The sequence below is a fragment of the Dama dama genome, chromosome 5 (genome assembly GCF_033118175.1).
Source record: "Dama dama isolate Ldn47 chromosome 5, ASM3311817v1, whole genome shotgun sequence".
Taxonomy (NCBI): Eukaryota; Metazoa; Chordata; class Mammalia; order Artiodactyla; family Cervidae; genus Dama; species Dama dama.
The window spans coordinates 100,961,672-100,989,037 of NC_083685.1; the positions used below are offsets into that span (position 1 = coordinate 100,961,672).

General features: G+C 42.4%; 1 protein-coding gene across 3 annotated transcripts in view; it reads left to right on the forward strand.

Moving 5' to 3' along the window:
• MYOCD (myocardin) overlaps positions 1–27,366 on the forward strand; it is an 87,913-nt gene that overhangs the window by 5,871 nt on the left and 54,676 nt on the right. For all 3 annotated transcript variants that reach the window (XM_061143513.1, XM_061143511.1, XM_061143512.1), the window contains exon 2: positions 24,694–24,759. Coding sequence is in view for 2 of the 3 variants with exons in the window: in XM_061143511.1 (XP_060999494.1) it covers positions 24,694–24,759 (66 nt within the window). In the remaining variant the exon portion in view is untranslated. The remainder of the gene's footprint in view (positions 1–24,693; positions 24,760–27,366) is intronic.

Genomic DNA, 27,366 nt, shown 5'->3' on the forward strand with positions numbered 1-27,366 from the left:
CACCAGTGCCCCATCCCAGGAATATCCATCAGAGGCTTATATATAATCCCTATCCCCAAGGAGCTCACAGGCCACCTGGAAGGTGCTGAAAAATGTTATATGAGAGTTACGTATTTATGCATTCATTCAACAGACATGCATGAATATCTCTTTCCTGTTGCCATTGTAATGGAGACTGTGTTTGGAGCTGGGGGTCTGTTTGGGAAGCAAAAAAGACCTCGCCCATGTCCTCCCATGCGATGTTAGAGCCAACCCTCTAATTCTCTGTGTGTGATTCTTTTAAGCTGTGCTGTCTAAAAGCCCATGTGACAGCACAGTTAGCTGGATCCTAGAAGATGAGTGTATTTCAAGTCCTAAATAGGAATTTAAAATCTTTTATAAAAACTAGAGGGGGAGGACTTCCCTGACAGTCCAGTGGTTAAGAATTCGCCTTCCAATGCAGGGGGACGTAGGTTCAATATCAGGTCAAGGAACTAAGATTCCACATGCTGCAGGGCACCACAACCAGAGTGAAGCTGGTGTGATGCAGCCAAAAATAAGTAAGTAAATAAATTTTTTTAAAAAAACTAGAGGAATATTCAATCAGGCCACCTGCCTGAGACCATTGCCGTCACCTCATATACCGGGGTGGGGGGGGGCAGTTGGCTTCCCTAGCATCTTCATTACCATGGCAATACCCCCAAATTCCCCTCCACACCTAACCATCCTTATTATCATCCATAGCTCTTACCACTTCAGCAGACACTAAACTTTTTACTTGGTTATTTGTTTATTTGTCTACGAGGGCAGGAATATTTGTTTGTTTCTTCATTTTCACTGCTCTCTTCCCTGGCACCTAAAACAGTGATGGGCATAGATTAGGCACTGATAAAAATGCCTTGAATGAGTACATTTTATTTTTCCACCAAAGACTGTTCAGCAACAATAAAAGTAAACAGTGTATCTTTTTATATATTTTTAGGCATATTGGTGTCAAGGGTAGGGGCTTACAACTAGAACAACAGAAAAAGAATTAGTAGATATAAATACAGAATTCTGAAAAGTAGTTGCCTCTGGAGTGGGAGATGCAGGGAGAGTAGATACGGATGTGGTCCAAGGGAAGAAAAAGGTTACCGTGATGCTGGTTTTAGCTTGATTGGTGGTAACATGCATGCTGATTATTAAGCAAATGAATTAAATTGAAAGATGCTTGCTTCTTAGAAGAAAAGCTATGACAAACCTAGACAGCATATTAAAAAGCAGAGACATCACTTTGCCAACACAGGTCCTTATAGTCAAAGCTATGGTTTTTCCAGTAGTCATGTACAGATGTGAGAGTTAGTTCATAAAGAAGGCTGAGTGCTGAAGAATTGATGCTTTCAAACTGTGGTGCTGGAAAAGACTCTTGAGAGTCCCTTGGACTGTAAGGAGACCAAACCAGTCAATAGTAAAGGACATCAACCTTGAATATTCATTGGAAGGACTGATGCTAAAGCTGAAGCTCCATACTTTGGCCACCTGATGCAAAGAGCCAACTCACTGGAAAAGACCCTGATGCTGGGAAGGACTGGAAGCAAAAGGAGAGGAGGACTGCAGAGGATGAGATGGTAAGATAGCATCACTGACTCAATGGACATAAATCTGAGCAAATTCCAGGAGATAGTGAAGGACAGAGGAGCCTGGCATGCTGTAGTCCATGGAGTCAAAAAGAATCAAACACAACTTAGTGGCTGAATAACAACATTCATGGGTCAGTGATGACAATGTGACCTGTACTAAGGATAATAATGAATCCAATTTAGTGTACCTGGGATCTTTGGAAAAATGAAAATGTAAGTTTTTTAAGACCATAAAGAGTGGCCTTCCTCTTTTATCTGCTACAGTGCATGATAGACACAGTAAGATTTTGTCAAATTGGATTGAACCAAATTTAATGGTTTCTGATCTAATTGAGTTGAACCAGAGAATTAACAGAATTGCACAGCATATGTCCAAGTGCTCAACTGGAGAGATAGGGTTTTATGTACCTCAGAAAAGCCGAATCTGAATAGGAGATGTTGTAACATCTTCTTCATTCTCATGTGCCTAGCTTGAGCTCACTGGTCCTCTATTGGATGGTGACCAGCTGTCTTGCGTCTCTGCCCAGATCAGGAAGGTGAAGTCAGCAAGTGTATTTCCTGGGTACCAGCCTTTGAAGTTTCATGCCCGCTCTCCAGTGGGTAGAACTTAGAACTATGCAGAAGCCCACACATCCACTCTCTGACTCACAATCTTGGGAAAGTCAGCTCAGCTCACTGGGTACCTGTTTCCATGCTGGCAAAATGGTTCCTGCCATTTGTGAAGGAAAGACCTTTGTAGAATTATTGAGGCTTTCTTCTACATTCCCCATGTGAGAAGGGATTACTTGATCTGGTGGCTTGTGACTTGCACAAGAGAGGCATGGAATGGTGAGTTTGATAGACATAAATAGGATTTTTTTTTCTTTAGTTAATTTTTGGCTGCACTGGGTCTTTGTTGCTATGCACAGGCTTTCTCTAGTTGCAGCAAGTGGAGGCTGCTCTCGAGTTGCGGTGATGGGCTTCTCTTTGTGGTGGCTTCTCTTGTGGAGCACAGGCTCTAGAGCAAGCCTCAATAGTTGCAGTACATGGTCTTAGCTGCTCCATGGCATGTGGAATCTTCCTGGACCTGGGATTGAAGCCATGTCCCCAGCATTAGCAGGTGGATTCTTAACCACTGGACCACCAGGGAAGTCCTAACTATGATTTTAAGACATCAGCAACAGCCATTAGCCAAATAAAAGATTTTTTCAGTCTTATGATTTTAGTACTCAGATTTTCAGCTTTATAGAGCAGACAGCATTTGTTTAAATCAGTGATTTTCAGTCATTTCCATCCTGACATCATCCAGAACAGCTGGTAAGTCAAGCTTTACTTAACTAGATTTGAATTGCTTTAAAAGAATTTTTTTTTTCTGTCATACTGCATGGCTTGTGGGATCTCTGTTCCTTCACCAGGAACTGAGCCCACACCTCCTTCAGTGAGAGTGCAGAAAGCTGATTGCTGGACCACCAGAGAATTCTCTGAATTAATATTTTTAGGTAAAACACAGGGTCTCCAAATTTTGTTACAATAAGATGTATCATTTATTCCCAGAAATTTACAATAAATAAGGCTGACTCCTGACTTTAATTTTTATAGAGCATAGCAAAGTACCCCCTGGAACCATTGAAGGAAGAATCATTTCTCTCTTTTCTCCTGTTAGCTGAAGGAAGATAAATTCTCCTATTCCCCTATAGATACTACTAGAATACTTCTCTTACATTTCAGCCACTCCAGTTGATGTTTGCTGTATTCAGATACCTTAGATCATTAGAGAAAGTGGTAGGATTCGAGCAGTAGAAGTCGTAGATTAAGCCACTGTAATATTGTAAAATATATTTATTGGGTCCCCCATCTAGAACCTCAGTCATCACTTGGTATGTGTAGCAATGGTCAGTGATTACAGCCTCTCAAATTCTCAGTATGTCTTGCCTAACATCTCAATCTGAAGTGCCACTCAAGTTATCCAGCCCTCAATCTGCATCTCTTTCCCCTTGGACTCTTAAATGGTACAAAGTCATCAGTTCTTTCTCATTAAATATAGTCCAGGAGCCCCCAGGTATGTCCCTATCCCACAGATAATGACTGGAAAATACCCCATAAACAGTTTTTTACTTTCCTATTTCTGGGAACTCTCCTTTCAGGAAGTCATTCAATTTTGTTGTCCTCATGACTGGTTGGTCAGGCTTCTTATCTGAGGTAAAGTTCCACATGGAACTTTTTGATACTCAGTTTTACAGTGAGTAACTGATGAGGCATAAAATATTAGAAGACGGTTTTCTTTAAATTTATTTATTTTTTAATTAAGGCTATTTGCTTTATAGAATTGTATTGGTTTCTGACAAACATCAACATGAATCAGCCATAGGTATATTTATGTCCCCTCCTCTTCAACCTCCTTCCCACCTCCCTAGAAGGCAGTTTCAAATTTAGTGCCCTCCCCAAACACACAGAGAAATGTCAGTAAATGCTACATATTATCTCATTTCTTGATCAAATGGCAATTAAAAAGCATTCTTTTATTTTTTGTATTTTTAAAATTTTTATACAATTTTTAAATTACTTTCCATTTATAGTTATTACAAAATGTTGACTATATTCCTCATGTTGTATAACACATCCTTGAGCCTATTTCATACCCAGCAGTTTGTACCTCTTAATCCCCTACACCTATATTGCTCCTCCCCCTCCCCCCCCCCACTGGCAACCACCAATTTGTTCTCTATATCTGTGAGTCCGCTGCTTTTTGTGTTATATTTTGTGTTATAGCTTGTTGTATTTTTTAGAGCCCACTTATCAGTGGTATAATACAGTATTTATCTTTTTCTGTCTGACTTATTTCACTTAGAATAATGCCCTCCAGGTCCATCCATGTTGCTGCAAGTGACAAATTTTCATTCTTCTTTATGGTTGAGTAATATTCCACTGTATATAAATACCATGTCTTCTTCATCTATTTATCTTTATCCATGTGTTGATGGACTCTCTGGTTATTTCTATATCTTGGCATTTATAGATAATAGTATTGTGAATGTTGGGGTGTGTGTATCTTTTCAAATTAGCATTTTGGTTTTTTAAAAAATGTATACCCAGGAGTGGAATTGCTGAATCATTTGGTTGTTATATTTCTAGTGTTTTGAAGAACTTGCATACTATTTTCCGCAGTGGAGGCACTAATTTACATTACCACCAATAGTGCATGAGGGTTCCCTTTACACAGAAACTACTTTGAAAGTTGAAATATTTTAAACTCAGCAGATTAGGGATCAAAACATACCACAAACTACCAGAAGTGTTCAAGCATAGAACAAAGTCTAAAAAGACCCATTCTCAGTGATGATCTCTGGGTGTCTAGACAAGAAGTCATTTTGAATTTTTCTTATGTTCTTTCTTATATTCCTCTATTCCTTATTTCAATGGTCTATCCGATGTCTCCTGCATCTTCTGTAGTCATCGGGAATAACTTGGGTAATTCGTAAATTAGCAGTGGGCTTTGCTTGCCTGTTCACGTTTAAGCCGTGGAGTCGCCGGAGATGAAGATTCCTGGTGGGAGCTGCTGCTGAGCAAAATTGGCTGAACACCTGGGAGGATGAATCCCCACCAGTCCAAGAGCATGTTCACATTCAGACTACAACAGAGAACCCAGTCCCCAGCTGAGGCTGAACACTCACAACCCCTCCGGTTAATTTGTGTTGGGGAAAATTCCAAGATGTATGTTGTGATACAGACCCTGCTGTCTCGCTGACCTGGGTTCAGATTCTGGCTCCTCCATTCCTGATCGTGTGAGCTTGAGCTCCTCTTCTCCATCTGAGAACATGGGACCAAAAAATGCCTGCTCCATGGAAATTTTGTGCAGCTTTAGTGAGAAGGCAAATAAGAAGTATTTGATCTAGTACAGGGGTGTGCTTGTTGTTGTTCAGCTGCTAAGTCATGTCTGACTCTGCAACCCCATGGACTGCAACACACCAGGCCCCCCTACCCTTCACTCTCTCCCAGAGTTTGTCAAACTCATGTCCATTGAATCAATGATGCCATTCAGCCATCTCTTCTTCTGCTGCCCCCTTCTCCTTTTGCCTTCATGGGTCTATAGACTTCAACAAAGCTAGCAGTTTTATTCACAGATTAATATTCCTGATTTTATCCTTACTCACATCCATATACTATAGACTGTTGTACGGTATTTTTAAATACCTTTAATATTATTATAAAATATCATATTGTTTGTAAATTACCAACCACTAGCCTCTGATGTTTATGTCATAAGATTTGCTGCTAACTCTCCTCATTGCTTCCTTCCTTTAAGATATCTTTTAATGTGGACCATTTTTAAAATATTTATTTTCATTTGTTTATTTATTTGTCTGTGCCGCGTCTTAGTTACAGCATGCAGGATCTAGTTCCCTGACCAGGGATCGAACCCAGGCCCCTATATTGGGAGTGTAGAGTTTTAGCCACTGGATCAATAGGGGTGTCCTTGGACCATTTTAATGTCTTTACTGAATTAGTTGTTTACTGAATTTATTGTTTCTGTCTTATGTTTTGGTTTTTTGGCCGTTAAGTCATGCGGGATCTAAGCCCTCCCACAGCTGGGAATCGAACCTGCACCCTCTGCATTGGAAGACGAAGTCTTAACCACTGGACAGCCAGGGAGGTCCCTCATTTCTTTTCAGCCCCAGGTGGTGTTTGCGAGTAATACAGACAATCATTATCATTGTAGTGTTTACAATATATTCTATAAATGTTTTATATAGATACTATCACTTATTCCCTCTCTTTCAACAAAAACTTTTTGAGGAAGACATTGTTATCATTTTCATTCTCCCGACAGAGGTGGTGGTTGTTCAGCTCAGGTCTTTTTTTTTTTTTTTAATTATTTGTTTATTTTACTTTACAACATTGTATTGGTTTTGCCATACATTGACTTGAATCCACCATGGGTGTACATGTGTTCCCCATCCTGAGCCCCCCTCCCAACTCCCTCCCCATCCCATCCCTCTGGGTCATCCCAGTGCACCAGCCCCATCAGCTCAGGTCTTAATGTGTTTCTGGTGAGAGCCGGATCTTGCAAGGTTTAGCAAGATCAGCTCTAAGGATGAGCATGGCTCATGGCTGTTCTTCCAGCTCCCCTGAGATCCCAGATCCTCCACATTGACAACTGAAAATGTCATTCCATCTAAAGCTGAAACCAGTGTGTAGAGCTCTGACCGCAGGGAGCAGTGCCTGGGGTTTAGACAGCAGTCTGCTAAATTATAGCACCTTTTATTTTTATGGTGAATTAAACTCTCAAGTCGTTGTGCTTATATTTTCATAACAACTCTGTGAGATTGCAAAACTGGTCGTCTGGATGAGGAGACCTGAGGGTCAGGGATGTTTAGAAATTTGCCCAAGGTCACTTAGTAGATTTAGAACCAGAGCCTGGACTCCAGGCTCCCAGAACCAAGTTGGCCACTTGATCCTCTGAGGAACGCACAGCCATGGGGAAGCACCGATGGTGCAGCGATGGGTAGACGCCTGGCTTTTTCAAAGCCAGTCACTCTCAACAAAATAAATGGTCCTTCTGCTTAGAGCTGTTTTCACATGAAGCAGCCATCTCCCCTGGCTTCAAGACAGAAGGGACTGAATTAGGAGAGGTGGAATTCAGCAAGTTCTACAGAGAGGAGAGAGGAGAGCTGAATAGGCATAGAAACAAAGGAGCCTTTGGCTTCAGTAAAGCACCACCCTCTGCAGAAGTTTCTGGTCTTAGCATATAGACTAGAACCCAGCAACATGGAATGTCCCAGAGATAGGAAATGTTCCAGCTAGAATACTGGAGTGGGTTGCCATTTCCTCCCCCAGGGGATCTTCCCAACCCAGGGATCGAACCTGCCTCTCTTACATCTCCTGCATTGGCAGGCATCTTCTTTACCACTTGTGCCACCAGGGAAGTCCCGAAATATTATGTTTGTTTCAAAACCTTATAAAAAAAATAAAAGCAGGGCCAAGATTATTTTCTAATGTGTAAAAAAAAATGTAATATACCTACATTTTCTATTTTCCCTGTATCTCACAATGTTTCCCATGACGGGTGGGCACCGGCAGGTGGAAATGGGTGTTTCTTTCCTCCAGAACCCCCCCAACCCCAGCATCAGCTTTCAAGGAAAGCAGGTCAAACAGCAGGTGCTGGTCGGCACAGGCCCCTCCCGCCTCCCTGGGCGTGAGCGCGCTGTCCGCCTAATTCACTTGTGGCTGGAGGCCACGGAACACATAAACAGGCAGGGAAAGCCTCTGGGAGGAATCTTGATGCCCAAATGGAGCCATTTGTCTTCTGAAATGATTGTTTGAAATTGTTTATGTCAGTTGCTGAGTTGCTGTTCTGCGCTCCAGGGACCTGTTTGCGATGGAGGAAAAAATTTCCCCACGGCAAGGCTCAGTGGGCAGCTCTGATGGCAGTGTGGCCCGAGGCCGGCTGGTCCTCCCCACACAGGGAGGACTTTGGGGACACGCACCACAGTCCTGTAGAGCACCCCAAGAATGATCGCGTGCTCACTGTTTGCTGGGTATACGGCTATTAGCACATCACATGTATGTTCTACTACCTGACTCCTCATGACAGTCCTGGGGGTGGTACCTTGGCTCCCTGTCTGTCCCCCCACATTCACAGATGGAGAAACTGGAGCACCCAGCCCCAAAGGACATCTCATAAAACTCCACGAGTAGTAAATGGAAAAGCTGGGACTTGAACGCACCCACCCCTGGCTTCAGAGCCCATGTCTGTGACTCCTGATCTGTACTGCTCTTCACAGGCATCTAGACTGGCCAGAGCTGGCTTCCTCATCCCATCCCCACCACCAGAGAGCAGGTGAAGAGCGCCTTCTGTCCCCTTCCTGACGTCGTCAGCCCCACGGGATGGCCACTCGAGGCCCGCGTTCCTCCTGTCTCTAGTGTCTTGAAATATTGTGACATAAGAGCCTTCGGCTCACAGACCTGGCAGCTGGCTGCATGAGAGAGAATTCCTTTTGAGGCCTGAATTAGTCTTCTTCAAATGTTTTGACAAGCTGAGAGCGTGGTGCTTAGGGAGAGGGTCGCTTTGCAGTGTTTGTGTGAACAGACGGCGTTCTCAAACAACTCGACTCTGTGCGTGAGGCTTAATCACTGAAACAACCGCGTGGTCAGCCTGCGCTGGGGCTCTTGGCATGTGAACATGCCCGTGATTTTCTACCCGACACGTGCCCAGCGCTGGAAGCTGACCTGAATTCGTGTGTCTCCTTCCTGTGTCTCGAAGGAGGCAGAGTCAGGACGTCTTGTGAGGTGAAGAAAGAGCTGTGATGCCCGGTCCCCGCCTCTTCCCCGTGCTCATCTGCGAGGACCGCTCAGGCCAGTCCAGCAGCCCCCAGGCTCCCCTTCTCCATCTCACCACAAAGGGTTACTTTCCGTCACCCAGTGGTCATTTTCTCCTCCTCTTTCTGAATGTCCCCAGACATGGATGGGTGGACGGTCCGCTTCTGTTCTCGGTCACTGTGACCCCTTGGCTGCATGTCAGTGCACGGGGTAACACGTGGCCAAGGGAACAGTTATTATTGGTACCTGGACTCTGAAGGTGAGGAGCAGGGTGTGCTCAGATGTCAACAGGACACACGAAAAGAATCCCTGGCTTTCAGCCTTGTTTGAGAAACACGGCCAGGATTGGGGCAGGAACAGTGTAGATAACCGGGCCTAAAGGGCCACCTTCTCTCAGCTCTCGTCGGCTTGTCTCCTCTGTACCAGGTGGGTTGATGCCCATGTACCCCAACTGAGACAACGTCAGACCCACGAGTGATGCAGGCGACTCCTGGGAAGGAGGTTTGTCCCAGAGTTGGAAAATACCAGGTCAGTCAGTTCAGTTGCTCCCTGGTGTCTGACTCTTTGCAACCCCATCGACTGCGGCACGCCAGGCTTCCCTGTCCATCACCAACTGCTAGAGCTTACTCAAACTCATGTCCGTTGAGTCGGTGATGCCATCCAACCATCTCATCCTCTGTCATCCCCTTCTCCTCTTGCCTTCAGTCTTTCCTAGTATCAGGGTCTTTTCCAGTTAGTCAGTTCTTCACATCAGGTGGCCAAAGTATTAGAGCTTCAGCTTCAACATCAGTCCTTCCAATAAATATTCAGGACTGATTTCCTTTAGGATGGACTGGTTGGATCTCCTTGCTGTCCAAGGGACTCTCAAGAGTCTTCTCCAACACCACAGTTCAAAAGCATCAGTTCTTCAGTGCTCAGCTTTCTTTACCGTCGAACTCTCACATCCATACATGACTACTGGAAAACCATAGCTTTGACTAGATGGACCTTTGTTGGCAAAATAATGTCTCTGCTTTTTAATATGCTATCTAGGTTGGTCATAACTTTTCTCCCAAGGAGCAAGCATCTCTTAATGTTATGGCTGCAGTCACCATCTGCAGTGAGTTTGGAGCTCAAAAAAAATAAATAAATTCTGTCACTGTTTCCATTGTTTCTCCATCTATTTGTCATGAAGTGGCAGGTAGAGGAAAGGATTCTGTGACAGGCCATCCATTGGGCAAGAAGAGAGCAATTATTTCAACAGTCTGTGTCTGACAGTATCAGCTTCCAGTCCTGAACATCACTGAAACTTCCCAGGGTGGTCCTGCTTGTTACTTTCTTTCCTTTTTTTAAACATCTTATTTTTTTTTTTTTAATTTATTTATTCGACTGAACCAGGTCTTAGTTGCAGCATGATAATTCTTAATTGAGGCAGGTGGGATCTAGTTCCCTGCCCAGGGATCAAACCTGGGCTCCCTGCATTGGGAGCCTGGAGTCTTAGCCAGGACTACCAGAGAAGTCCCTTGCTTGTTACTTTTCACAAAACCCTCCACTGGCCTGTGTCCTTGAAGACAGTGATGTCAAAGTCAGGGCTTGTACCTGAAGGTCGATTCAGCTAAACCCAGGGTGTGGTTGTTCTTTAGTTGCTCAGTCATGTCTGACTTGTTTCAACCCCATGGACTGTAGCCCACCAGGCTCGTCTGTCCATAGGATTTCCCAGGCAAGAATACTGGAGTGGGAAGCCATTTCCGCTCCAGCAGATCTTCCCAACCCAGGGATCAAACTCATGTCCCCTGCATTGTGGGTGGATTCTTTACTGATGAGCCACCCAGGAAGCCCAAAACCCAGGGTGGAGGTCAACAAAAAGAAGTTCAAGGCCTAAGTTACAGACAGATACGACTGCCCCTTCTGAGGGGAGAACCTGCAGCTGGCTGATGCTCTGCTCTGTCCAGGGCTTGTGGTCCTTACCTGGCCCCACAGAGAGAAGATGCAACATTAACAACCACTCAGAGATGTTTCCTGCAACAGGCCTATCCCAGCTTCCTGGCTCTGCCAATGCCACGCTTTGCAGTATTTGTTTCGGCCACCTTTACAAACCCTGGGTCCATACCTTAGGGATTTTGATTAGTGAACCAGGATTTAAAAATAGGTCTCAGAGCTTTGCTTGCTTTTCCTGGTAACTTTCCACCGCCACCGGCTGTCCCTCTTCAATGCTAATCAGTAGGGAGCATCTTGGTTTGCAAACAGTAGAAAATTAAATAGAATTCTTGAATAAGCTTAAACAGAAAAGCTTATAAGCATACTGGGGTGTCTCCTGGAACTCGGCAACAGGAATGTGGTTGATCCATAGAGGAGGATGGGCTGGAATTGCGGACTGGAACACCCTCCAGCCACACTCTCACTGGCTCTTTGCATCCCTGTCAGCCAGGTTCACCATCTGTCCAGTTCATGTGGTTGAAAATGGCCACTCCCCACAGCTCCAAAATAGACATCTGTCTCCCAGTCCTATTTCCAAAATTTCTAGGGAAAAGCCCAGCCTGGCTGGGTGAGAGGCCATCCAGTGGGAACATCTTGGCTACAGAAAACCCACCTCCGTAGCAGATCAAAAGAGCATTGCCTTGTAATTCAGTGGGAAACCATTCAGAGGGGAATGGAAGGCAAGTATCACTTGCTTCTCATTTTCTCTTTCACTCTGTCAGAATCTCCCCCCTTTCTCATCAGGGAAGCCAAGTCTTTTGGGAACGGAAATTATCCCTGCTCACATGTGGACACACACACCACAAAGTCGGCTGTAGTTCAGTGAAATTGAAAGGTGGCAAATTAAGTGTCATGGGCTTAACAACTCCATTCATTTATTTGTTTAAGTTTCCTGGGAGAAAAGACCAGAAAAGTCTCTCTGATTCAAAATGATGTGCCTCTTCCCTTTCATCATATACCCACAATTGTAATTGTTTAACATCTTTTCCCTCCTAGGCTGTAACATTTTCATAGGCAGAGCCCGTGACTGCTTTATTTGCAGCCAGATCTTTAATGTCTAAAGTGGTATCTAGACGTTTAGGACGAGATCAGTAAATATTGAGTGGATAAAATGAAGGATTGAACAATGTTAACCCACTCACCTTACTGCCAAGTTCTCGAATGAAAGCCTTGCCTCAGAGGCCCCTGACAGCCCTACCAATTTTGCCACCAATAATTATAGTCACAGTGCTTTAGTTTTTGTCATTTTATTTTTATCTTTTTTTTGCAAAAGCCTGGGGAAAGAAATTGTCGTGTAAATTTGATTCAACTGTCTCTGTCTCTCCGTCTTCAATTTATTATCAAGACACAGTGATTCCTCTTTTCCATTTGTTTCTCAAATTTACCTCTTCTCTCTGCTCTCACCACGTCTAAGTGAACTTTCTGACTTTGCTAATGGATCCTGATAAGGGTCTTCACACCAGCCCTGTCTCCCCCATTCATGTTATCACAAGATTATTTGTCCTCAAATCTCAATGTTACCATATAACTCTGCTGCTCAAAAAATACCTTCTAGAACTATGGTATGACATCACTTTTATGCAGAATCTAAAAAGAAATGATACAAATGAACTTACTTACAAAACAGAAAGAGACTCACAGGCTTATGGTTGCCTCGGGGAGGTGGGGTGAGGGGAGAGGAATAGTTAGGGAGTTTGGAAAGGCCAGGTATACACTGCTCCATTTAAAATGAATAATCAACAAAGTGCTACTGTATAGCACATAAAACTTTACTCAATGTTATGTTAGCCTGGATGGGAGGAAGGTTTGGGGGAGAATGGATATGTGTACAGATATGGCTGAGACCCTTAGTTGTTCACCTGAAACTACCACACCATTGTTAATCAGCTGTACCCCAATACAAAATAAAAAGTTTAAAGTTTGAAAAAAAAATAACCTTCTATCTTCCTACAGGATAAAGTCTGAGCAGTTCAGTGTAGAATTCAAAGCCCTCTGTCTATGAACCCCACTTCCTTTTCCAGTCCCATCTCTTACCACCCCACAGTAGGATCCCTCTCCTGGAACAAGGTGATATTCTGGGGTACACCCCATAGTGGGTGGGGCCCGATGCAGAATTATAATATGAGGCCCTGTAAATGGTTGCAATTTCAGGTGGTGACCACACAGCCTTAGACTAGCACAGGGCCCTTCGTGGGATGCTGGTGGCAGGTGATGTGATCACAAAACCGGCACTGGACAGGTGGTACCATGTTGATTCCATGTTCTAGTTTCTAATGTGTACTTCTTCCCTTGATCAACAATTCCCTTTATCAGCCCTCTTTCTAATAAGATTCTCCCTTGAAAAAGTAAAGGTTCTGTTCTTTTATCCTTGGTAGCCGCCTATGTATATGGATGCTTTAATCATGTGTTGCCTAACACTTTATTTCTCTGACTCACGTGTGGGTGTCTGCTCTTCCTCACTAGATTATTCACGCCTTAAATTACTGTGTATCATGGTCAGTGTCTGGAGACGCCTCAGCCAATAGCAAGGAACAACTGAATCCTTTTTGAGAGACTGAGTCAGTAGATTCATGCAAGATTGCGTGATCACCAAATTGGCCTGGGGTCCCTAAAGATTTCTGGAGTTCTTGTAAAAGTGATAGTATTTGGGGGTCATGTTTCCTTCTGGAGATTCATTTCAAGACCCAGCATTTCACACCTGACTTCTTAGAACCATCGGTGGGGGACGGCTTTCTATCTTGCAGCCTTTTTCCTGCAGTTTGAATATAATGCTTAGAACTATTCCAAGACATGTCGCATCATCTCATGGGGAAAACTCTTGAGATTAAGAAACATCTCAGTGGCTTGAATTTGGAGAATTACAAAGAAAGACCCTGGTCAAAGATGAAGCCAAGGGTCATGAAATATTAACACGCCGAGGGACCTCCGGGATCACCAGCTCATCTTTCTTGTTTTAGTAGGAGGGAGCCGAGTTATGGAGAGGTGACGTATCTTTGGCCGAGGTCACACAGCTATTTCATGGGAAGAGCCAGGCCTGGTCCCCTGAACTCTCGTGTGACTTGCAGGGGACATCCACTGATATATTTCAGCAGACAGAGCTCTGGTGATCTTCTAACTGCAACTCATAAGTATTTTGCCTGTGTGCAAAATAGAAATTCAGTATAGATGCAAGTTAATTTTTGAATGCAATTCACTTTGGTTTTCTCTAGGATTCTGGACTTTGACCTCCATTATCCAATATTCAAATGATTAAAAGAATTAGTGTTTAGACAGAGGGCATGTTGCATATGCAGGACTTGAAAAAAGTATAGAGCAACGAGAGTAAAAGCAGAGCTATAGGTCTGATGGAAAGATGGCTCTCAGGGTTACCAAGGGATGCTGGTTGCTAACTAGGGTTCAGAGGATTCTACTGGAAGCCAAGAGCCCATTGTAAGAAGGTGATACAGAAACAGAGCAACAGCCCACCACCATCTGCTGGTGAGAAAGGCTTGCCTCTGCTGCTGTTGCTAAGGAACCTGGGTGTGGTCCTCTGAATCCGAAGCTTTCCTGCATCTCACGAGGCTTTGTACCCCTGCAAGGAGGTTCAGTGGAGAAGGAAATGGCAACCCACTCCAGTATTCTTGCCTGGAGAATCCCATGGACAGAGGAGCCTGGTGGGCTACAGTCCACGAGGTCGCAAAGAGTCAGACACGACTGAAGTGACAGAGCACATGAGGACATTCAAAGGACCGAGAAGGCCTGGAGAAACGGTTCTGCTGCGGCGAAGAGGGCGTCATAATCCACCCCTCAGCCCTCACTCCGTGGATGAAATCAACCCATCTGTTCCTAAGCAATGTCTCCTTGGAGGGTTGAGACTTTTTTAGATCAAAATCACAAAAGTAACGTATTTAAGTTGGAAGAGATTTAGAGACAATCCAATCCAATGATTTTTCATAGAACTCTGACATTTCACAAGAGGTTCTGCTTTTATCATGCACCCTAGTCCTGGGTATTGTTTTGTTTTTGCTTTTCCTTCCATGTAGAATTTCAGTTTGAAAAAAAAAGTTTTCAGTGATTTTTTTTTTTTTTTTTAAGTTTCAGAGTACCTATTGCTGACTTTGTCCTGTCCTTCATGGGAAGGGAGACTGGGGCCGAGAGAGATGATCTCCTTGTGTTATTATTTTGAAATGTTGTTGGAAAAAGACTCTTGGGTTCACTCAGCAAAATTAGGGAATTGATTTCACCTTCCCTGGTAGTCATGGCAGTGCCAGTGTTGGGCTGGATTTTGTGGAACATTAGAAGAAAGATGATGATGATGAATATATGATTCATCATATATATATCCATATGAATATATATTCATATGGATGATGAATATATGATTGGTTTAGTGAGTACATGTCTTCTGTTTATCATTCACCTCCTTTGAGGTTTTTTTTTAATTTATTTCTCCTCCTACCCAAAAATGACTTACTAAATGTAAAATAAATGCAAGTTAGGTTATGATATTTGTTATGTTTAAATACAAATTAATTTAAAATTTGGGGGAAAAGTCTTGTTAGTCCATGCATTCTGGGGTTCTTTTAGAAAATATGACCATTCTTAGAGGCTACAGAGGTGATGGCAAGTTAGCTGCACAGAGATCATGGGTGAGGCAAGGCTAAGAGAGATTCACTTAAGAAAAGTGGAGAACTTGGTAGGGAAAGAAAAAAAAGTTGAGTGGCGGAAGGGTGGAACAGAAAACCAATCAAATACCAATCATATGATGGTCTTAGGAAGCCACTGTTTCCATGGCAGCATGGGAGGAGTGGTGGGTAAGGATAAGGATGATGTTCTTTGTAATGATTTTTTTAGATGGACCAAATAAAAGTTTAACACACAGATCCCAGCAATTTCTTTGGGATTCTTTGTGTGATACAGCTGCATGGGCCCATGTCACAATCTAGACAGAAAGTAATACACAAGAATTCACAATTGCCAAAGAGTTGGGAAACACTTAAGACACAGGGCCCATCTCTTGTTTCCTTTCTGGAGCGGGACCTCACATGCCCCTAATCTGACCCATCTTTTACATTCTGTTCAATACATATGAACTGAGAGCCATCACTGGAGTACGCATACCAACACAAATACTCTTCTTACAATAAAAATTTAAACCTCTGTCCTACTCTCTTTCTTCTTTACTTCCTCTTTCTACCTTTAGCCCATCTTTGCTTTCTCTTCTTTTGTCTTCTCCCTTTTCTGATAAAATGAGAAGTTCAGGACCGATTCAGACTCAGATTTCACTGGATTAAGCTTTCCCTACCTGCCATATATAAACATGCCCACAAATACATGGCGCTGTCTTGACTTGATATGTCACCTCTGCTGCTGATAGAAGCTACTGTATTATTTTTCAATTTTCATTTTTTTAAATTATGAAAGTGTGAAGACACTTTTGCAGGAGACTTAGAAAATACAGAACAAGGTTATATATAGTTTCACTATATATTACAATTATTTATAAATAGATAAAATGAGATTTTTAGGTGGAATTTCAGTATTAAGCTCTCAAAAATTAATAGTATGCAGAGAAGTAGAAGGATATGTGTGCAGGTACTTACACAGTAGTGTCCAACTCTTTGCAACACCATGAACTTTAGTCCGCTGGGCTCCTCTGTCCATGGGATTCTCCAGGCAAGAATACTGGACTGGGTTGCCATGCCCTCCTCCAAGGGAATCTTCCCACCCCAGGGACTGAACCCACATCTCTGACATCTCCTGCATTGGCAGGTGGATTCTTTACCACTAGCACCACATGGGAAGCCCAGAAGACTATAATAGATCTGAAAAGCTCTGTGAAGAGAAGCTTTTGTATACATATATATACATACATATTGTATATATAGTATAATACGTATATATTTTAGAAATTTTATGAATTTTTGTCTAGCTAAAAAATTTATGACATTCTGATTCCACTTGTTTGACTTAGTATGATCAGAATGCTAGATTTCTAAATTATCCACAAAACTTTGATACAGTTCCATGTATTTTGGCATCTAGTATTACTGTTGAAAGTCTAGACAATGTATACTTTTAGAAGCTACTTTTATTGTTTGGAACCCCAGACCCTTGTAATTACTTGGGAATCATTCTGAAGGCTTGGACTGGGTCACCTACACAAGTATTAAGCAACTGGGGAGCTGAGGGTTTCCCAAATCAGACTCCCATGCCATACAAAATGTATATTTAAGTTAGGAATAAATCCAGCCTGTAAGCAAACAAAACAAAATATTGAGGTCAGAATATAAAGAAAGAGTAGAAACAGATTCAAGGGTATATATTCAGTGTATAACAAAATTGATATCTAAAATCTGTTTGATTAGAAATTATGTTAGAATAATTAACATTTGTAAAAATAATGAAAACCTTTTTTAATACTATATACTAAATTTAATTCCAGGCGCATTGCAAAGTCAGATACAAAACCCAAAATCTTAAAGATATAAGAACATTTAAATGAATATATAATCTGGAGATGAAAAGGATTTTCCAAAACATACACCAAAGATGGAAATCATAAAAGAGCTTTTAATAGGATTGCATATAGAAATATTAAATGCCAAAAACCATTGCACTCAAAACTGAGTGGAAACTAAAACCCAGGGGGAATTTACAACATATGACTATGTTTAATGTGCTTCAGATAAAAATAGCTTTCCCAAAGCCTATAAGAAAATGTAATGCCAGTGGAAAACTTTGCAAAGAATGTTATCAGGTCATTCACAAAAGAAAAGATACTAATAATCAACAAATCTATGAAAATGTGTCTGACTTATTAGAAAGTATAATGGATACCAATCAAATTAGTAAGGCTTTTTTCTTCTTTAATAGCATTGATAAGGATGTAGTGAAATGGAAACCCTCCAATAGTCCCAGTAGGGGTACAAATACAATACATGACTTATGCAGGAAGAAAAATTAAATGTACAATAAAAGGAGATTTGTTAAACAGATATTGGTGCATGACCAGATACTGTGTAGTCATTAAAAATGATGGTGTACAGATATAGCCCTGACCAAAAAAAACACGACAGTATATTACCAATGAAAAAGAAAGTCACAAAACAGTGTAAAAACATGGTCTTGTTTTTTCACATAGTATATTTGCTTATTTCTATTTCTCAAACCTACTTTTTTCCTCAGAATTTCCTGGAAAGTTTGTTAAAATATATTTCCAATATACCGCAGGACTATTGGACCATAGTCTCCAGGAAAGGTCCCAAAGAGATACTGTTTTTTTTTACCCCTCCCCCCGCCCAGGTCCCAGGTGACTCTTGATATAAGATAAATTGGGGAAATCCTGATCTAAGCTAAGCTAATCTCTTCTTTTGCTTTGTATTAAACTGCGATCCAGAGAGATTCTGGAACTAGTCCAAACTACAGCTTTGTAGGAGCGGGGGGTGGGGGTGGGAGTTGAAATTATGTGTGCTACATTCCAGATGAGTGATCCCATTTTAGAGCTCCAAGCTTGTTCAGACCAATATTCTTAAATCAAATTCCCATCAGCCTCCTTCTATTTTGGTCAGACAGGTAACAGAACTTCTCTTCAGCTCCTCTGCTTCACATTCAGTAACGATCTTCCTTTGTTGATGGCAAATGGAAAGTTTTCCATTTCCACTGTTCCCTAGCAATGTGACATTTTCAAACAGTAGCACAAAACTCTTTAAATAGAAAAGATCCATTTCTACTCTATCGTGACTCAGTAACAGCCCCAGGATTCTTCTCAAACTTTCCTAAAAATGTCATCTTTGGGCTGGACTCAAGAGGAACATTTCAGCCAAGGAGACGCATTTTCCACTCTGTCAGGAATGAGCCAGCATGGGGTTGGAACATAAAGTGTTTTGTAATCCTCAGAAAAGCAATACTTCTCACCAAAACCATGGCAACAACTCTGTGTGATGCCGTCAGAGCCTGGGATCATTCAGGAGCCTCATCCTAACCAGACACTCGGCTGAGCCATTCACCTGTGTTGGTGAGAATGGTACCCTACATGACTGTGGCTATAGAGACACTATGGACGGTGATACTGAGCTGAAGGTCCCTTGTGCTTAGTTACCAAGGAAGCAGTGAAAATGAAACATGCTTCATGTTTTAGCGGCTTCTGATTCATTTGAAAGGAAACCTTCCAATGGAAGAAATACATTAAAACATAGGGTTTAGTGTGGCAGAAGTTACCATTTTATCATCCAAATTGTTTCATTTGAAATTTGCACCCATGAGGCTAAACTTTAGAGTCCAAAGTCTATGTGACAGGAGGAATGTCACTATATCCATCAGTTCCTATATTTCCTTCCTCTTCTACCTGAAACTGTTGAGAGACGTGCCCAGCTAGACCTGGTCCTTCCCATCCTGGCTGGCTCTGCTCTGCTGGGCACAGGCCTCTGTCATATTCTGGTTGCAACCCAGTGGTGTGTAGACATATTCTAGCTACCATTTTTAAAAAATGTATTTTATCGAGGTATAGTTGATTTACAATGTGTTGATTTCTGCTCTCCAGCAAAGTAGATAGCTTCTTTTTCATACTGTTTCCCACAATGGTTTATCGCAGGATATTGAATATAGTTCCCTATGCCGTACAGTAGGACCTTGTTGTTTATCCGTTCTTTATATACTAGTCTGCATCTATTAAGCCTAAGCTCCCAACCCATCTCTTTCCTCAGTACCCTTTGGCAACTGTCCTATGTGTTTGGGAGTCTGTTTCCTACGTGTTTCCCCAATGCATAGATGTGCTCATTTGTGTTGTATTTTAGATTCCACATATAAGTGATATCATATGCTATTTGCCTTTTTCTGACTGACTTCTCTGAGTGTGATAATCTCTAGGTACACCCATGTTGCAGTGAATAACAGTCTTTCATTCTTTCTCACGGCTTAGTAACATTCCATTGTGTGTGTATACCACAGATTTATCTGTTTATTGGCAGACGGTCATTCAGGTTATCTCCATACCTTGGCTACTGTGAATAGTACTTCTAGCTCCCATTCTTGAGTTGGGTACCCAGTCTCAGTCCCAGCTGCATTCAGAGAACCTATTCCTGATCTTGCACTATCCTAGACCCTGAAGTTTCTATATATTCTTTGATAATCTTAAACAGGATAACGCTTCTCTGGCTGGTTAGGGTTCACACTTATAATTATAGAATATTAAAGGAATGTATCCCCTCTGCTTCCAGAGAGGTAGGTTCTTGAGGTGATGGCAGAACTTGCTACTCACATCCTAAAATTCATTTGGGGGGTGGGGGTGGGAAAGCAGGCTAGAGTAGTTAAGACACGTTTATAAAAGAAGGTTGATATAAGATCCTCACTACCAGGCATGAACATCTATGCTTAAGTCTAGAATAATTCAAATAGTGTAGAACTGGGACAGAAAAAAGCCAGACAGATGAGAAAATCAGAATTGAGAGCCCAGAACTTCTGAATAAAGAAGCAACTTGATTAGTATAAACATCTGTGTTTGTACCAAGAAAACTGCTGCTGCTGCTAAGTCGCTTCAGTCGTGTCCAACTCTGTGCGACCCCACGGACAGCAGCCCACCAGCCTCCTCTGTCCACAGGATTCTCTAGGCAAGAACACTGGATGGGTTGCCATTTCCTTCTCCACCACTAAAACAAAGTTGGGCTAATTGTCAGTCTTGAAGAGAATTTAATATAGTAGAGCTGATATTTTTATGATTAGATAAAAATCACTAATCTCAGTATTGTGTAGAAAAGAACAGCATGTACTGAGGATTCCTTCTTGTTCTAAACTTAATATCTTCTCAGATCTACTGATTGATTCCTAGGCAATTTATGGAAATTTCTAGAATGACATAAATATTGCCTAACTCAAATTGGTCACAGTAATCACCATGCTTTATTTTAACATTCGGGGGACATATCACATTGTTTTCGATTATCTCTATTTGTCCTTAAATGTGACATTGTAGAGATTTTTTTTTTTTAATAAGAAACTTACTTTTTTAAAAAGAAAGAAGCAACTTGAGCATAAACATAGGACTCTCAATTCTGATAATGATGACCAGAAGAATGCAAAACTAGAGAAAACGAAATTGCTTTGTTTCTGAAAGCTAAGACGGATTGACACCTGAATACCAGAACCATATGAGAACACGTTGGGATGGTGTGGAAAAGACATCAAGAACTCCCTCCCTTTCACCTCCCAAAGATAACTATATGGCCTCAAATGAAGCGAAGAGAGAGCTCCATGGATACCTGTAGTGTGTAGCTGGTTGGACCTGGGAGCAGGGGTTAGGCTTGGACTGGAAAGCAACCCTCTGCTCAGAGTATTTTTAGCTACAGTGGAGCAGTGGAGGTTTGCCAAGGGCTCTGGGGACACAGATGACCACAGCAAGCTGAAGGCAGGGAGGGCAGTGAAGCACAGAGACCGTCAGGGACGGAGGCCAGGCAGTCGCTAAGGACAGCGGTGTCCAGAGGTGAAGGCCACTGGTGGTACGGTTTTGGCCCCAGTGTCAGGACTCTCCCAGGTGCAGCAGGAAGCAGGCTCAGAAAGGGAGGTGGTCATTCAATCTCCACCTCTAGCCTTGGAGCTTTGCCAGACCTGAAGAAGAAGCCTCCCAGGGACAAATGCCACTGCCAGGATCATCCTGCCCTTGGCTGTCTGGCCTTTCCCTCTAGGCTTGGAGTGCTAAACCAACAGCCTGCCCACCAGTCCTTCACTGGAGAGAAGGACTGCAGCAGGCCCCAGGTGACAAGAGGGGCAACGCCAAGGGTGCTGGGCGACCAGCCATGCTTCACTTAGCTAGTGAGAAGAACACGATCTTTACAGTTCACCCAGCTAGTTACCATTGCTGAATACTCTAGTCATTCTTGAATACCCCGATTTCCTTCTGATATCATTTCCCTTCAACCTGAAGAATTTCCCTAAGTATTTACTGTAGTCAAGTCTGCTAGCAAACAAATTATCTGATTTTCTCCTTTACCTGAACTATCTTTATTTCATCTTCATTTCTACAGGATATTCTGTGTTCTGGGTTGATAGTTTTCTGTTTGGTTTTCATTTTGTCTTATTTTCTGGACTGTGATTTCTGCTGAGAAGTCTGTGGTTATTTAAATCAATGTTTTCCTTTATGTAATGTTTTGTTTTTCCTGGCTACTTTCAAGATTTTCTCCTTCTCTTTGGTTTTCAGCCATTGGATTATGATGAATCTAAGTGTGGTTTTTCTGTGACTATATCTGGTTTGGGGTTTGTTGAACTTTCTGAATCTGTAAATTTCTGTTTTTCACCAAATTTGGGGAGTTGTGGCAATTATTTATTTTTCTGCTCTCTTTCTGGGACTCTAGTGAGCTGATTATTATATATAGATCAATTACACAGATCAAGTAGATCTAATGATCTAATTGATGCCTTTGAACTGTGGTGTTGGAGACTTGAGAGTCCCTTGGACTGCAAGGAGATCAAACTAGTCCATCCTAAAGGAAATCAATCCTGAATATTCATTGGAAGGACTGATGCTGAAGCTGAAGCTCCAGTATTTTGGCCACATGATGTAAAGATCTGACTCATTAGAAAAGACCCTGACTCTGGGAAAGATTGAAGGAGGAGAAGGAGATGACAGAGGATGAGATGGTTGAATGACATCACTGACTCGACGGACATGAGTTTGAGCAAGCTGTGGGAGTTGGTGATGGACAGGGAACCCTGGCATGCTGCAGTCCATTTGGTCGCAAAGAGTCGGACACGACTGAGCGACTGAACTGAACTGAACTGAACTGAACTGAATGAGCTGATGTTGTTAACAGACTTTTTGACACTGGGGCGCAGGAACCTGAGGGTCTGACCACTTTTTTCATTTTCTTTCTCTTCCTCAGTTTGCTCTGTGTTCAAGTGTACTGACTTGATATTCGTTCTTTTTTTTTTTTAGGCCTTTTGGTGAATTTTTTTTACTTCAGATATTCTACTGTAAATCTTGTATTTCCATTTGATTCTGTTTTGTGTGTTCAGTCCTAAAATGGAGTCACATGAGACTGTTCAGCAAAGCACAGTCTAGCCTCCAAAAGGAATTGATAGCAATTCAGCAACATTGGTCTCGCCCATGAAGGTTGGCGAGAAGCCAATTCAAAACCCATAGCAACACCTTTAAAAATTACCTGTGTTCATTACTCTTTCAGAATATCTTATTTTTTTTATGTTTATTTATTTATTTTTGTGCTGGGTCTTCCTTATTACACAGGCTTTTTCTCCAGTTGTGGCAAGCGGGGACAAATAAAGCAAAGCCACACCTCAAGGTGGCTTAATTTGAGGTGTGGCTTCCTTGTGGTGTTCAGGCCCCTCATTGCAGTGGCTTCCCTTTTTGTGGAGCACGGGCTCTAGGGCTCAGTAGCTGCAACTCCCGGGCTCTGGATAGAGCACAGGCTTAGTATTGAGGCACAGGCTTAGTTGCTCCATAGCATATGGGATCTTCCCAGACCAGAGATCGAACCCGTGTCTCCTGCATGGACAGGCGGGTTCTTTACCACTGAGCCACCAGGGAAGCTTGTCTCAGTCTATCTTACGACTGCACTTGCTCTGAAGCCTCACTGTGGAATAGTAAATGAACTTGAAAGACAACTGTATAGCCTTTTCATTTTCCTCCTCTCCATTCTAATTTTCTCTTCATGAAAGCAATGCTTGTTCTCTCTTTTCATTATAAGGTGATCAAACCAGTCCCTCTCTTTGAAAATTTTTGCTCTTTCTGTTCTCATCCTGAGCAGCTTAAACCCAGAAATCAAGACGGCAAACTCTGAATCTCCCTGAGAAAACGTACATGTCCAAAGATAGATTCTTTTAGGGGGTTAAGTGAGAAGAGAAGAAGGAAATCATAAATATTATACTTATAATATATATCATATATGTAACTACTTACATACATAAATATATGTGATATATATGTAATCTACTTATGCTACAGATAGTAACAGAGTGTTCCATAATTTATAGTTTGTACAATTTATGGTGTTTTACATTTTCTAACCAAAGCATGACTCCATTGGCCCTTCTCTGAATTTCCAGGTGAATTCCAGACTCTCACAATAGTACCATTTATTATTTTAATATTTATTTTATTTATTTATTTGACTGTGCCAGGTCTTATTTGTGGCACCCAAACTTCCAGCTTCGTTGTGGCATATGAACTCTTAGTTGCAACCTGAGGGATCTAGTTCCCTGAGCAGGGATCAAATCTGGGCTGCCGGCATTGGAAGCGTGGAGTCTTAGCCACTGGGCTTCCAGGGAAGTCCCAGTACTCCCATTTATTGATGATTTATGGTACCAGGCACTCTACTAAGCAACCCGCATACATGTTTTAATCAAACGATAGCAATCCCACAGGGCATTGTTCCCATTTACAAATGAAAAACCTGAGGGTCAAAGAGGTTGAACAACTTGCCCAGAGTTATCCATCTAGGAAGGGGCAAGATGTGGGACTTGAACCCAGGTGACACGTTTGAGACGAAGCCTTCTTTACTCTGTCTCCTGTTTTGAAATCATGGCAGCATTTGATGGTATTCACCTCCCAGGTAAAATAGCAGGGGGAGGCAGAGTGCGATGCTGTGAAAATATTGTTCACTTCAAAGAGGAGATGAGACTTCTAGTCTCTGGTGGTCACTCACTTGCTGGAAAACCCTGCAACCCCTCAGCCTCTCTCATCCTTTCTTGTCCATGCCCACAGCAAAATGCAAGTGTCCTTCACACACTTCAGACTTTCAGAACTGTTCTAGAAATAATATGAGAAGAGTGATCAGGCAAAAAGAGATGTAAGGCAAATAGAAGTGATCACAATCAGTCTTAGCCCAGCTCACATACTAACACTTCCTTTTCTAAGTTTTACAGTTACGACTCCAACAGAGAAGGACCCAAGAACAGCTGGCTAACCAAGGCATCGTACCACGTGAGTAGCCCTGTTTCTTACGGACTGGTCTATATGGGGGTGGCTGGGGTGGGCGGAACATGCGATTTGGGAGCTGGAAAGCACCTCAGAGGTCATAATCCAATTTCACGGATCAGTCTCCCCAGATCCTCCCGGACTCTGGGTCAGCAGGAATCCCAGACCTTAGAGGCTTTGTCCCAAATGCTACTTACATGCCAGGGCTTCCTTTTACTCACAGAGGTTTGTACCTAAATTCTAATGTAGTGGATTTGATTACAGGACAAACACAACTCTATGGGCCTCCATCCCCACTCCTATTTTTAGAATTGGATATAATCACTATTCTTCCTGGAAGCATTAATTGTATCATCTTTCTCTCACCTCCTTGGTTTCACTTCTGTTTGAGTACTTGAGTCCCCAGTTAATTGAATATTGTCAATTGCTTCCTTTCTGGAATAATGAGCAGAAATACCATTCTAGTATAAATGGTGTAACGTTGAATTATTGGCCATCATTTGGGTCAAAGAAGAAGGATTATCCTATCTTTTGGAAGGTATATTTGAAATTTCCTACCTTGAAACTTGAAAACTTCAAGTTGAGCAGTTGAAGCTGCCTTCTGGTTAGCTATAAAAACAGAAAAAGTGCCAGATAAATGGAATCACCATGTAAGCTCCTTTAGGTCACACTTTCTAACTTCTTCCCGCAGAAGTTAAAATTTTTAATTTTTTAATTAAAATTTAAAAAATCAAAATCCATAATGACTCCTGCAGAAGTCCAGGTCTTTGTCCAGACTGTGACTTCATAGTTAAGCATGCAACAAGCAAACATTTGCCCTTGATTGAATGTCCTACAGTTAGTAACCTTGGTGCCCTGTGATCCAAAGTCTAAACATTTTAAGTATAGTCGGTGCTTCAGAACCAGAAAAGAACTAAGAATATTTCGAGCTCTTTCCTTTGGGAATTCAGATGAAGTTCTTTGTTCATGGCTCAGCCCTACAAAGAATAAACAGCAGGTGACCTATGGCAGAACGACTTTTTTTAGCGATTTTCTAAGCGCAAAAGAAAGATCTCACCCTGCAACTGAAAGGTTGCTTCGATCAAATGTACAGTTAGAATGAGAAATCAAAGTCACGAGTCTGTGTGGTCTGTTTCATCTCTGCCAGCCCAGTGAGGCAGGTGTTAAAACACAAGAGAGACCCGGAGTCTACAGGCTTCACGTCAGATAAACACACTGGCGCTCAAAGCCGAGCAGGCCAGTCTTATTTCTGAATCCTCTTGCAAACGTGTAGAATTGAATTTGTTTAACTACCATCTAGAAGAACGATTCACTAACAGTGGAGTGTAGACAAGTGTAGATCCACCAGGATCCTCTCAACAGACCACAGTCTCTACCACATGCCCTCAAATATAAGATGAATACGCCAGTTTCAGGGGGATTAAAATAATCAGTTCTTTCATGGGGTATTCCCAGGTGGCTTAGAGGTAAAGAATCCACCTACCAATGCAGGAGACTTGGGTTCGATCCCTGGGTCGGGAAGATCCTCTGGAAAGGAAATGGCAAGCCTCTCCAGTGTTCTTGCCTAGGAGACCCCAAGGACAGAGAAGCCTTGCTGGCTACAGTCCACGGGGTCCCACAGAGCTGGACACAACTTGGCAACTCAACAATAACAACAGCAATCCTTCATGGGCATCTCTTTCCCTTAATTCTGGAAAGGCAATTGAAGTAGAGAGACCCAGTACCTTTACATCTGCTCAAGCTGTTCACAACTGATTTAAAGTTTAACCTACATGTTTAAATAATCCAAACCTGGGTCTTGCAGCTGCCATTTGGAGGAGAATAAAAAATTTTTTTGAGGTTTCTGGAGTTAAATTTCAAGAGTAAGACACCTAATAAAAAGAGGAATGAATCCTATGGCACATTTTTACATAACACCCCTATGTAAGGCATGCAAATTAAATGTCCATTTGCAGAGTAGAGTCCAGTGGAGATAGAATATTTTGTTCTCCAGGATTTCCAGAATCATAGTGTGGGGTTTCCCCAGTGGTTCAAAAGGTAAAGAATCTGCCTGCAGAGCAGGAAAAACAGGTTCAATCCCTGAGTCAGGAAGATCCCCTGGAGAAGAGAATGGCAACTCACTCCAGTAGTCTTGCCTGGAGAATCCCCACGGACAGAGGAGCCTGATGGGCTACTGTCCATGGGATCGCAAAGAGTCAGACATGACTAAGTGACTAACACTTTCACTTTTTTTCACTTTTCTCCAGGATTTCCAGAATCAGATAGTGTATATATTAATGAAATACTGCTTAACAGAAATTTTGCACCCATAGCCCGTTGTGTCTTGAAGACAGTTGCTGGGGAAAGTCCTATGAGTCATGCAGTGATGTTTCCTTTTTAATTCAGCAAAATGAGAAAGGTAGATTAAGCAGCATCAGTTTCCCATAGTCTTCAGCCACCTCCTCTCCGAGGGTGTCACTTCTGCTGTAGATAATTGTCAAAGCTACAGCAGGTGCACCCAGCCCAGTGTAGGCTCAGCTCCAGGGACTTAGCCCTTCTGGGGAAGCTGGACCCAGACAAGCCTCTGCACCTGCTGAGATGTGGAGCCCAGATGGTGGCCCCATCAGCCCAGAG